Source organism: Aulonocara sp. 'chitande type north' Nkhata Bay, linkage group LG17 (genome assembly GCF_057382095.1).
Source record: "Aulonocara sp. 'chitande type north' Nkhata Bay isolate Kocher_YH1m ecotype deep benthic linkage group LG17, A_spYH_male_GT1.1, whole genome shotgun sequence".
NCBI lineage: Eukaryota > Metazoa > Chordata > Actinopteri > Cichliformes > Cichlidae > Aulonocara > Aulonocara sp. 'chitande type north' Nkhata Bay.
Window position 1 is genome coordinate 17,640,378 of NC_141360.1, and position 12,214 is coordinate 17,652,591.

The 12,214-nt window shown below is 37.6% G+C and overlaps 1 protein-coding gene and 1 pseudogene across 1 annotated transcript; both read left to right on the top strand.

The window, feature by feature from the left end:
* The first annotated feature begins 1,264 nt into the window (after positions 1 to 1,264).
* LOC147309886 (kelch-like protein 10) lies at positions 1,265 to 11,951 on the top strand. Its single transcript, XM_086269155.1, has 5 exons — positions 1,265 to 1,471; positions 7,527 to 8,010; positions 8,441 to 9,052; positions 9,968 to 10,117; positions 11,523 to 11,951. Exons 1-5 carry the CDS (start codon positions 1,320 to 1,322, stop codon positions 11,883 to 11,885), a joined length of 1,761 nt encoding a protein of 586 aa, XP_086125281.1. The 5' UTR covers positions 1,265 to 1,319; the 3' UTR covers positions 11,886 to 11,951.
* On the top strand, positions 1,848 to 2,557 carry LOC147309887 (uncharacterized; annotated as a pseudogene).
* Positions 11,952 to 12,214: the final 263 nt, after the last annotated feature.

Sequence of the window (12,214 nt, forward strand, 5' to 3'; positions counted from 1 at the left end):
TTTATGAATTTACTGTAAACATTTCTTACATTTTTCTTATTGCAAGCAGACAAACCTGTCCCGGGATTGTTCCTGCTCCTCCCCTTCATTTTATAAACACTCTAAATCAAACTCATTCCATTATATATATTTTTTATTTTAGGACGATGTTTTCATACAATCCTCTACATCTGCATCAAACCAGGCTTGTCATATACAACCTGCTTTTAGTCGTATATATTATATCTTTGAGCAATTGCTCACCAACAGAGTTGGACGTGCGTGCAGTCTGTGCTCAGACAGGTGACTGCTTGCACCTGTCTGTGGTAACACTGTCATGCACCATCATTAACAGTCTTGCACTATACATGCAGTGCGTATATCATATATTGTGGCTCTATAAAAATCTATTTAGATCACAAACCTGTGTTTTGTTTGTTTGTTTGTTTGTTTCTTTCTTTCTTTCTTACTACTATTGTACATCAGTAAAGTGCAGGAGCCCATTTTTCCAACTAGATAAAAGTCTTATACAACCCAAGAAAACAGCTTAACCATAAATCACACTTTGTAATATCTGTGTTTGGCACTGTCATGTATTTTTAGACTCATATGTTTAATAACAAATATTTTGGCTTGTGTAGTAAGGAAAGTACAGGGGATATAATGTAGTGTCCACAAAGAATTGTGCCAATGACCTAGCATGCATAAAAACAGGACCATCACTAATCCACAATACTTTGACTCTGTTCATGTTACAGCATTGTGTATTAAAACGTGGGTAAAAACTGATGGTTACAAATGTTTATTTGTGTGTTTGTAGTTTCCTGGGGAGATAAACTGGATTGCATTTTTGTTGGGAACTGTTATTTCAACATAACGGAGTCCAGTACAGCACGTCCCCAACAACTGGAACCTCAGTAATAATAGAGCCAACACACGAAACAATAAAATGCAGAAAAATCTGAAAAAAACGTCCTATTAACGTTGAATATGAGCTAAATATGATATTGTAGTCCATTCGTAAGAGTGTTTTGAAGTGCTTATTTTACTATTTGAACTCTGTGAGGCAAACATACAGAATGCTGTATGCTATCTGTGAGGCTCATATGCAATTTCTTAAATCCAAATCAAATCAAAACAAAGCTTTTATGCAATGAAAAGGTTCATTAAAAAATGTAAATATACATTTCAAAACAATTCTATGGGGCAACTGTTGCCAAGTCATGATGATGTCATAGGCTCCATTCCCCAAATTCCACAGTTAGGTTTGATTTTGTGATCTGAACACTTCAAGACAAACTTCAGACAAAAAACTAAGAAAAACAGTCACAAAACTCAAGATGAGTGAAGAAGGCCAGCCGCCATACAAGTCGAGCTCAGTGTATAATGAACTCCGTTCGGAGGGACAATTTTGTGATGCAATCATCAAAGTGGAGGATGTTGAATTTCCGGTCCACAGGGTCATCCTGTGTAACTGTACGCCGTACTTCAGGTGAGTTGCTGACCTGATAATGTGAAGGACAGTTGACTGGTTTATACCTGTGAAAAATGTAATTCATGTACTTAGTCTGTGAAACAGTGCCAACAAAAAGGAACGGGTTGAATCATAAAACTTTTGTTTTAACTTCCTGTTTGCCATTTGTTTGAAAGTTGTGTTTTGATCGTGTCCTGTGGATTTTTGAAATTTGGCCATCAATTTCTGGAGCAAAGACTACTCAAATTGTTGGAACTTTTGGTACAACCCTGTCTGGATTACGACTTTGATACAGGATATTGGACTGGACTAACGGAGTTAACGAGGTAATTGCAGGCTAGCCAACACGTTACCAGGCTAACGGCTGACTGAGGAATCAGCTGAGCTGCTACCAGGGTAACCAGATAAAATGGGGCCGAAGAGGACACCGACAGCTGAGGAAGTCGAGGACATTAAAAAGTCCCTTGACTTCATAATGGAGGAAATTTCTACTATCAGGTTGCAGCAGAAAAATATCATTGAAATTGTGGAGGAGGTAAAGCTCCTCCGCATCCAAAATGCCGAAAAAGATAAAAAGATTGCATACCTGGAAAGTAAGGTCGCTGACCTGGAACAATACTCCAGGATAAACGACGTCATCATCACTGGGTCCATATTAAACCCCGGTCATACGCTCAGGCGGTGACCGCTGACAGCAATGAGGAACCTGGAGAGCTTGACATTAGCTCCACGGAACAACAGGTGGCTGCTTTCCTGCGGTCCAAAGGGATTGCCCTGGACTGTAACTCTGTCGAAGCATGCCACCCTCTTCCCAGGAGGAACGGCAACATACCGGCTATTATATTAAGGTTTGTAAATCGAAAGCACAAGATTACGCTGCTGAAACAAGGAAGAAAATTAAAAGGATCTAATGTCTTTATCAATGAACATCTAACCAAACACAACGCTGAAATAGCCAAAAAAGCGCGACACCTTAAGAAGCTGGGAAAAATCCAAGGCACTTGGACGACGAACTGCAAAATATTCATTAAACTAAACGGATCACCAGAGGAAGCCAAAGTTCTGACCATTAAAAATATGGCGGATCTCGAAAAATATCAGTGAGCAACACGATCTGGACGGCAAACAAGGTAACAGACAACCACACACTCACTTATGACACACACTGGAAGGAAGAACTCAGATACATCTGGAAGAATCAGCTGCATCAGTCAGACAGTTGCAGAATATGATCAATTGGAACTGAAAACATTTAACTATATGGATCACAATACACATGACTTGGAATATGAAATAGATCCAGACAACAACTTTTTCTCATCTAACAATAACAATTGCTGCTACTATACAAATAAAGACTACAATCAGAGGATTAAAACTGAGAATAAATTATCAATTATCCACTTTAACTGTAGAAGTCTCTATGCTAATTTTAGTCATATCAAAGAATATCTTAACCAGTTTTCACATCCATTTAGTGTCATTGCCTTATCAGAAACTTGGATCAATATGGAAAAAGGAACAGACTTTGAACTGGAGGGTTATGAATTCACATTTATAACTAGGCGAAACAAAGGAGGAGGAGGAGGAGTGGCCTTGTATGTGGACAAATCCTTGAAATTTAATGTGGTGGAAAAGATGACGATGGTGATTGATAATGTACTAGAATGTATTACAGTTGAAATTTGTAAAGAAAAAAGTAAAAATGTAATCATTAGCTGTATATACAGAGCTCCAGGTAGTAGTATTGAGACATTTAAAGACTGGATAGAAGAAACATTTATTGAAATAGCTCGCAAAAAAGTTTTCATTTGTGGAGACTTCAATATTGATTTGCTAAACCCAAATAAACATAAAACCACTGAGGAATTTATAAACACAATGCACTGTATGAACCTATTCCCTAAAATTACTAGACCTACCAGGATTACATCACATTGTGCAACTCTCATAGACAACATTTTTGCAAATGACATTGAAAATAAGACTGTAAGTGGACTCCTGATTAACGACATAAGTGACCATCTTCCAATTTTTACAATCTATGATAGGAATTACAAGATCAATAAAATGGACAGTAAAAAAGAGTACAGATGAGTAAGAACAGAAGAAAGAATGAATGCATTTAAAAAAGATTTATTGAAGGAAAACTGGGGTGAAGTATATCAGGAACAGGACGTTAATAGTGCTTATAATAAATTCCTTAGAATATTTACATTACTGTACAATACCAACTGTCCAATAAAGCAATATAGTAGGAAACAGAAATATATGGACTGTCCATGGATAACAAAAGGTCTGCAAAATGCATGTATAAAGAAAAATGCTCTATACAGAGAGTTCTTAAGAACGAGAACTAAAGATGCTGAAATCAGATACAAAAGATATAAAAATAGGTTAACTAATATACTTAGATTTAGTAAAAAGGAATACTATAAGAAGCAATTAGATATAAATAGAAATAATAATAAAAGATTATGGGAAATCCTGAACAGTGTTATAAAATGTGGGACTGGACAAAAGAACTATCCCAAGTATTTCATTTGTAATGACCATGAAGAATACAATATGGATGTTGTGGCAAATAGTCTCAATGAATTCTTTGTAACTGCTGGACCAAATTTAGCAAGAACAATCACTCATCCTGGGAAAGCACAGGAAAAACCCGATACACTGATTGACAGAAATCCATATTCTATGTTTCTCACAGCCGTTGATGAAAATGAAGTTCTTGAAATTGTCAAAAAATGTAAAAATCACAAATCTTTGGATTGTAATGATATTGATATGATAGTGGTTAAAAGAGTCATTGAGGCTATTATAAAACCATTTACATACATCTGTAATTTATCATTTCAAACTGGTCGATTTCCAGACAGAATGAAAATAGCAAAAGTTATACCTCTATACAAATCTGGAAACAAACACCATTTCACAAACTACAGGCCTGTCTCTTTACTACCTCAATTCTCAAAAGTTCTTGAAAAACTGTTTAAAAACAGACTGGAAAAATTTATAGATAAACATAAACTACTCACTGAGAGTCAGTACGGATTCAGATCAAGCAGATCAACATCATCGGCACTATTAGATTCAATAGAATACATCACAAATTCCATAGACAAAAAGCAATATGTGGCTGGGTTATTCATAGACTTGACAAAGGCATTTGACACTATAGATCATGATATATTAATAAGAAAACTGGAACGTTATGGTGTCAGAGGGGTAGTTTTAGATTGGGTCCGGAGTTATTTAAGTGACAGAAAGCAGTTTGTGAAAATAAATGGTGGTTGCTCCTTATGTATGGACATTGCTTGTGGTGTACCCCAAGGGTCAGTTTTGGGTCCAAAATTCTTCAACTTGTACATTAACGACATCTGTAAAGTGTCCAAAGTATTAAAAATGGTTCTCTTTGCTGACGATACAAACATTTTTTGCTCTGGTGATGATCTGCAGAATTTATTGGAGGATATGACTAATGAAATAAGTAAAGTGAAGTTCTGGCTTGATAAAAACAAATTATCATTAAATTTGAATAAATCTAAACTGATGTTATTTGGAAATAGTAGTTTAAATACAAATGCAAAGATTCAAATAAATGGTGTTGATATTGAAAGAGTCAGTGAAAATAAATTTCTGGGGGTAATAATAGATGAAAAACTTAACTGGAGAGCTCACGTAAGATATATTCATTCCAAAGTATCACGAAGCATTGCAGTACTAAACAAGGCAAAACAGGTATTCGACAGAACATCACTTCATATTCTCTACTGTTCACTGGTTTCACCATACTTAAGCTATTGTGCAGAGGTCTGGGGCAATAACTATAAAACCACATTACATTCCCTTTTTACTCTTCAAAAAAAAGCAATTCGAATCATCCACAATGCAGGTTATAGGGAACATACAAACTCACTATTTTTGCAGTCTGAAATATTGAAAATTGACGATATAGTGAAATTCCAAACAGCACAAATTCTATTCAAAGCAAAAAATAATGAACTGCCAGGTAATATTCAGAGTATGTTTTTTTTTTTTTTTGAAAGAAGGAAGTTATAATTTAAGGGGTTTTTGTAACTTCAAAACAATGAAGGTACGTACTACAAGAAAAGGCTTTTGTGTTTCTGTTCATGGAGTGAAACTATGGAACAAACTGAATATGGAATTAAAGCAATGTCCAAACATAAAACTGTTCAAAAAGAGTTATAAAAATATGATCTTCTCGATCTATTAAGAAAAGGAAAATATTTAAATTAAGTGAATGTCTCTATTTAAAAACAAACAAACAAACAAAAAATTCATGATGTGATATTATAGTATATCAGAAATCTGTTCACTATTTTTATTACAAATTATATCAGTAAGGAAGCTGACTAAATATTCACTGATAATTTATGGCAAAGGGGTGGGATTAAATAAGTGTATACTTCTTCCCACTCCCTTTCAACATGTAAATTAATCAGAATGTTTTTTTTGTATGTAATTTGTATAGTATTTTTTTTCTCTCTTATTTCTTTTCTAAATGTACTTGTATATTGTTCACATGTTGAAATAAATTACCAAATAGAAAGACTTTGTCACGGTCAACTGACAGATACACTCAAAACATAATGCAAACATTTGCAGATTTCATCTTTACCTTCACAGAGCTCCAGATTCCACTTCAGTAAATGTGCCATTTAAAAAGCACTGTGAATCACTTGGTGATTGTGTGAAGTCTAATTGAAGTGTTTTATTAAGTTATATTAATATCTTCCCCACTGTTTGATACAGTAAGACACACCAGACTTCCTGATACTAAAAATGTTGAATTTTGTTATACAGTTATACGCTGAGCAAAAGTTTTGAGTTGCCTCTCATTTTTTTATATTTTGCTTTGAAACAGATGATTTTTTAAAAGTCCACTTGAGCAATAGTTCTCAACGTGTTTTTTTGAAGACTTGTAAAGGTTTCGTTTGGACATTTTTCACCCTTTTTAGTCCAGTGCTTGTACCCGAGGAATGGTTTTGTTTTTGTTCATTTGTTTATTTGTTTGTTAAGCCATTTAACGCTGATATATGAATCATTCAAGCATAAAAAGGACACTAAAACTCAAAGGATGAACCATTATTGTTTCTACACATAACGCATAACGTGAAGAATCAATTTTAAAGACAAATGGTAAATGGCCTGCATTTGTATAGCGCTTTACTCAGTCCCTAAGGACCCCAAAGCGCTTTACACTACATTCAGTCATTCACCTATTCACACACACATTCACACACTGGCAATGGCAAGCTACGTTGTAGCCACAGCTGCCCTGGGGCACACTGACAGAGGCAAAACAAGGAGTAGCACGTATTAAAAAAAAGTAATGTTCTACAGCAAATGAACAGTATCTGAAAGTCATGTCCTTAAGAAAAAAGAAAGAATGCAGCAAATTCATGACACAAGACCATTTAATCCATCTACTTATCATGAAACCTCATCAGAAATGGTTTCATGGTTCATGTAAAACCTGTTAAAACCAATAAATAAATGTTAAGAAAAAAAAAGAAAAGAAATGGTTGTGGAAGGGAAACAGAGACTGTAATTAAGCAACATGCACTGGAACTTCCATAAGGAAAGGAAACAGACTGAGGTATGCCAAATTATGCAATAACTAGACTAAAGATCAGGGCAAACTGGCCTTATGGAGTTGATTTCAATATTTGTCATAGAGGTACAACAGTGAGTGTCTAGAGTTAACTTTAAAACACGGTGGAGGCTCTGTTGTGGTGTGGGACTGCATTGTGTTTGGCAAAAGCTTCATAAACATGGTGCCAATGTAATAAAGACATTGAAAACCCAACAATCAAGCGCACTAAACATGTACAAACTCTGTTTTGGAGTTATATACTCTATGGCAATATGGACTAGACATTACAAGACTATCACAGTAATCACATAGTAACACATGTAATTAGGAAATCATTTCCATTCCTGTCAACAGATTTTATATATTTATCTTACTTGTGCATGACATAGTTTATTATCTTGTTGCCTCCACACCGTTTAATATTCTCTACTCTGTCTCCATCTCTACCCTCAGGGCTCTTTTCATCCGCTGGAGCAACCCAGAAAAACAGGTCTTCAACATACCTGGCTTGTCTCCTGAGATGATGGAACTCATCATTAACTTTGCATACACCGGCTCAGTTTCCATAACGGAGGAAAATGTAGTGGAACTTCTCATGGCAGCTGATCAACTCAATGCAATGGACATTGTGAAACTCTGCTCTGACTTCCTCAGGGAGCAACTGTGCCCAGAGAACTGCGTTGGCATTTGGCAGTTCACAAAAGTATGCTTATCACCCGAACTACGCGCCAAGGCCTACCACTACATCATCAGTAACTTTGAGCAGGTTGTTCTTGAGGAGGAGTTCCTGCAGCTAACTGTGGAGGAACTTGCTGACATCCTTGATAGAGACGACCTCAATGTGCAGTTGGAGACCACTGTGTATGAAGCGCTTACAAAGTGGATTAGCCATGTACCTGTACAACGGAAACAACACCTCACCGCTCTGTTGCCCAAGGTCTATAAACTTTCATTACTACATTTAGTTTGGACTTAAATCTTCAGCATTTAGGTCATAGATTGAGTCGTTCCATCTGGGTGTAAGGATGCTTTAATATCTCAAGATGTTGCTCTTTTCAGCTGTAGCCAAACCACATTTAAGAAATTCTCTTCAAGAGCATTAAAACCGTATGAGATCTCTACACACATACTATAGAATAAATTATATTTATTAAGTATAGTTGCTAGGGCTATGACTAAAAACTGTCCCTGCTGACGAAAAGGCTAATGGTGTCTGACTTTGGTCGCTCTCTTGCTATCAATAAGAAAATTAAACAACATTAGGAGCATTATCCTAAAGAAGCTTGAGTTTACTAAAACTGATGTAGTTGAAATTCAGTGTTTTTTCTATTCTCCAAGTCATATTCTCTTCTGTCATCTCTCTGTAGGTCCGACTGGGATTGATGACGTCAGACTACCTAAAGGACAATGTGCTGTCTAGTGAGCTGGTGGGGGCCAATTCTGAGTGCCTGTCCATGATAAGTAATGCCATCTTAGACATACATGGTCTAGGAAGCAGACCCTTCATGTCTGGCTTGTGTCACCATCTTGTTCGTCCCCGCCTGCCTCATTCCATCCTGCTGGCCATTGGGGGGTGGAGTGGTGGTAATCCAACTAACGGCATCGAGGCCTACGATTGCCGGGCTAACCGCTGGGTCAACGTAACGAACAACCTCGAGTTTCCTCGTGCTTATCATGGAGCCGCCTTCCTCAACGGGTACGTCTACTTCATTGGTGGCTTCGACAAGGTGGAGCATTTCAGCAGCGTCCGTAGGTTTGACCTGACCACTCGTGCCTGTAAGGTGGGGCCCATGCACTCCTGCCGCTGCTATGTGAGTGTGACTGTGTTGAACGGGTTCATCTATGCCCTGGGAGGCTTCGACGGGCATGTACGACTCAGCAGTGCAGAGCGCTATCAACCTGAAATCAACCAGTGGAGTCTTATTGCACCGATGCACGAACAGAGGAGCGACGCCAGCTGCACAACACTTAACAACCGGGTGGGTGAAGTAAAAGAGTAGCAGAGAAATAGAGTAGGGTCTCAGGCACACAGGCCTAGAGACCTGTCAGCAACCTTTGGTAACAACCAGTTGCTAGGGAAAAATGTGTACTCCTCAGCTGGTTAGGCAGTGGTTGTATGAAAGACTCTACAGATTTCTACAGCAAATAGTTTGTGAGTATTTGCAGACAAGTCAGAGTACTCCATGCAAACCTCAACAGTCTGCTTACGACCAAAGGAAACACAAGGAGGCTTGTGGTGCAACACCTTCCTGGTTACAATTTCACAGTAGTGACAGCCATCAACCTCCAGCAACCACTTGCCAACCAGTCAGGGAATACACATTTTTACAGTGAAGCGAGGTGCAAGATAGGTCACAAACTGGTTTCTGTGTTCATGTTTTCAAATTTAAAAGTATAGTTGAAAAAGTTGAAAAATATACTAATATATATCTATTTTGTTTCTAACTGATCACAAGTGCATCTTTGCATTTATGTACAGTACTTTAGTTGAGTTGACTTGTCAACTAAAATATAACAGATATTAAAAAAATAGTAAAACACATCATTATTTTATTATATTAAGATCCCAGATTACAATTATTTATCTGCATTCCTGAACAGAAAAATTAGCCTTATTGATTGAATGTTATGTTTGATTCATTTCTGGCTTTCTGACTGAAAGAAGTCCCACATACTCAGGTAAAAGTTGGGTGCATAAACATGTTTTTATGACAGGTAATTGTAAAACACACACATTTGTTATTACACATTTGTATTTTTCAGTTGGACACTTGGGTACTGAGTATCGGTCTTACTTCACAAATGATGTGGAAACATTTCACTTACAGGTAACATTGTTTCCAACTGAAATCTAAGAAATGTAAAGATATTTAATGTCCCTTTTTTGTTTTCAGATTTACATTTGTGGTGGATTCAATGGCAACGAGTGTCTGCAGACAGCTGAATATTACAACCCAGAGAGCAACCAGTGGACGATGATCAGTCCCATGAACAGCCGCTGCAGCGGGATAGGTGTCATTGCATATGCGGATCATGTCTTTGCAGTAAGACCACAAAGTAGTGCTGACACTCACGTAACATACAAATCAAATCTGTAATGTGCTTTGATCAGCAAGGCTTAACACAGATTTGGCTGACACAGAATTTTGCTAACTTTGTTTTGTATTTATCAATGATCAGATTCCTATCCTGACCACAGGTTCAGAGAAGGCATTCTTACTCATTCTATGTATTAATTTAACCGATTAATGATGTTTCTGCCTCATTTTTCTTTTCATGTTCCCCATTACCAAAATGTTGTGTCTTTAATGATTTCACTCATGATTTCACATTTCACTCAGTACAACAGAAATACTTATTCAAAACCAACATTGTCATCCTCATCGTTCCATAGAGGACATATGTTAGAGACAATTTCAAACTCATCCTGCAACACCTTTAGAAAAATGAGGGAATAAGCCAAGTGATTAGAACTCATCCTCTGGGGACGGTAGGCATTTTAGCTGTAAATTTTATCTTGCTATTTGCCTTAAAACCACTTATTTAGTTGTTTTGCAGCTGCACCCTTTGGTAAAAAGCAAAGATTTTAGTCTCACCTTCTGAGACACACTTCTTTCTTTATTTAGCTAGCTACCGTTTAGTATTTATTTTCTATTCAGACTAAGTCTCTATTCAAATAAAGGAAAAGTTATTATCAGCAGAATGCAGTGACCTTACCCTGGTGCTGACCTCAGGGTCTTTGATCAGGCTTTTAGGCCCCAAGGCCTGTCAGGGCTACTTTAATCTGTTATAGGAAGAAAGGACTGGAACTCAATGTTCCTTTTTGGACTAAAGGCAAAAGAGCTGTGAAGACATTTATACTGAAAACACAAATACTTTTTGTCGAGGGCTATTCATCTTTGTTGATAATAGCGTGGTGTGATAGACAACAGTGCTTTAATAGCTGTAGTTGAGGCTTGAGTGAAAAAAGGTCTCATACAGACTTCCACAACAGCTGGCTTCTACTTTATTTTACTTTCTCCTTTTAATTCAGAAGTCATTTTCACACACCACTGCACCCTGATCTTTTCTAGACATTCCCAACAAATGTGGGCCTGTGAGGATGCAAATACTGGGACGTTAATGGGCCTTTTTTAACCAACTTTTATGTGTAAACTCCATATAACAGCATGAGAATATGTCAGGTAGCTGTTCGCTTTATCCAGGTAAAACCCTAAACCAATCAGAGTATTTCCAGTAGTCAGATCACACCTAAGGTAAACAATCTCCTTGTATCTGCTACATATTAAGGGAAACTTTGGACAGTATTGCAACTTAATTCTTCAGTCATTTTCTGGAGTATCTGTGCAAAAACAGCTAAAGACATATAGCAGGTACATTTTCTTACAGGGGTACGGTGAAGCTGGTTACACTTACATTCAATCATTTGACCCACGTATTTACTTTTAGGTTGGTGGCTTCGATGGAAACAATCGTCTGCGCACCGCTGAGGCTTACAACCCACATTCCAATACGTGGAACCTCGTGTCCTCTATGCTGACCCCCCGCAGCAACTTTGGCATTGAGGTAATTGACGATCGCCTCTTTGTCGTCGGGGGTTTCCTCGACTTCTTCAACACTTCGAAAGTTGAGTACTACGACGCTTTAACCAATGAGTGGTATGAGGCGTGCAAAATGGAGGTTTTCCGCAGCGCCTTGAGTTGCTGTGTGGTGTCCGGACTTTGCAACATGACTGAGTACACCTTTCCTCGTGACGTCCTGCCACTTGCAAATGTGCCAGAAGAAGCAATGGAGTCAGCAGAGTCCACGTAACATCTTTAAAGTGCAGTGCTGCCATGTGTTAACATCTGAGACTCCAACATGAAGGACTGAAATAAATCTTTAGAGCATTAAACTGCTGGTGAACTGGACATTTTTTGTAGGTATCTCAAAAACTTTCAGTAGCAGAGTCTGCACTGTAGATACTGGGTTTTATTAAGAGAATGCAATTGCAACAATAACAAATTGAAAAGATTTTTTCATTCCCTGTAATGTATGGCTGCTGAGTAGCCACACCAGACATGCACACAGGGTGACTAGATCACAATAAGCCGCATGTCGGACTTTTCAACTCTTGCTAGGTAAACACAATAAGAATAAAG

Excerpts from the sequence above, each read along its gene's own strand:
- LOC147309886 (XM_086269155.1), top strand. The coding sequence starts at position 1,320 with ATGAGTGAAGAAGGCCAGCCGCCATACAAGTCGAGCTCAGTGTATAAT. Across the intron at positions 1,472-7,526 it reads AACTGTACGCCGTACTTCAG|GGCTCTTTTCATCCGCTGGA; the intron begins GTGAGTTGCTGA and ends CTCTACCCTCAG. Across the intron at positions 10,118-11,522 it reads ATGCGGATCATGTCTTTGCA|GTTGGTGGCTTCGATGGAAA; the intron begins GTAAGACCACAA and ends ATTTACTTTTAG.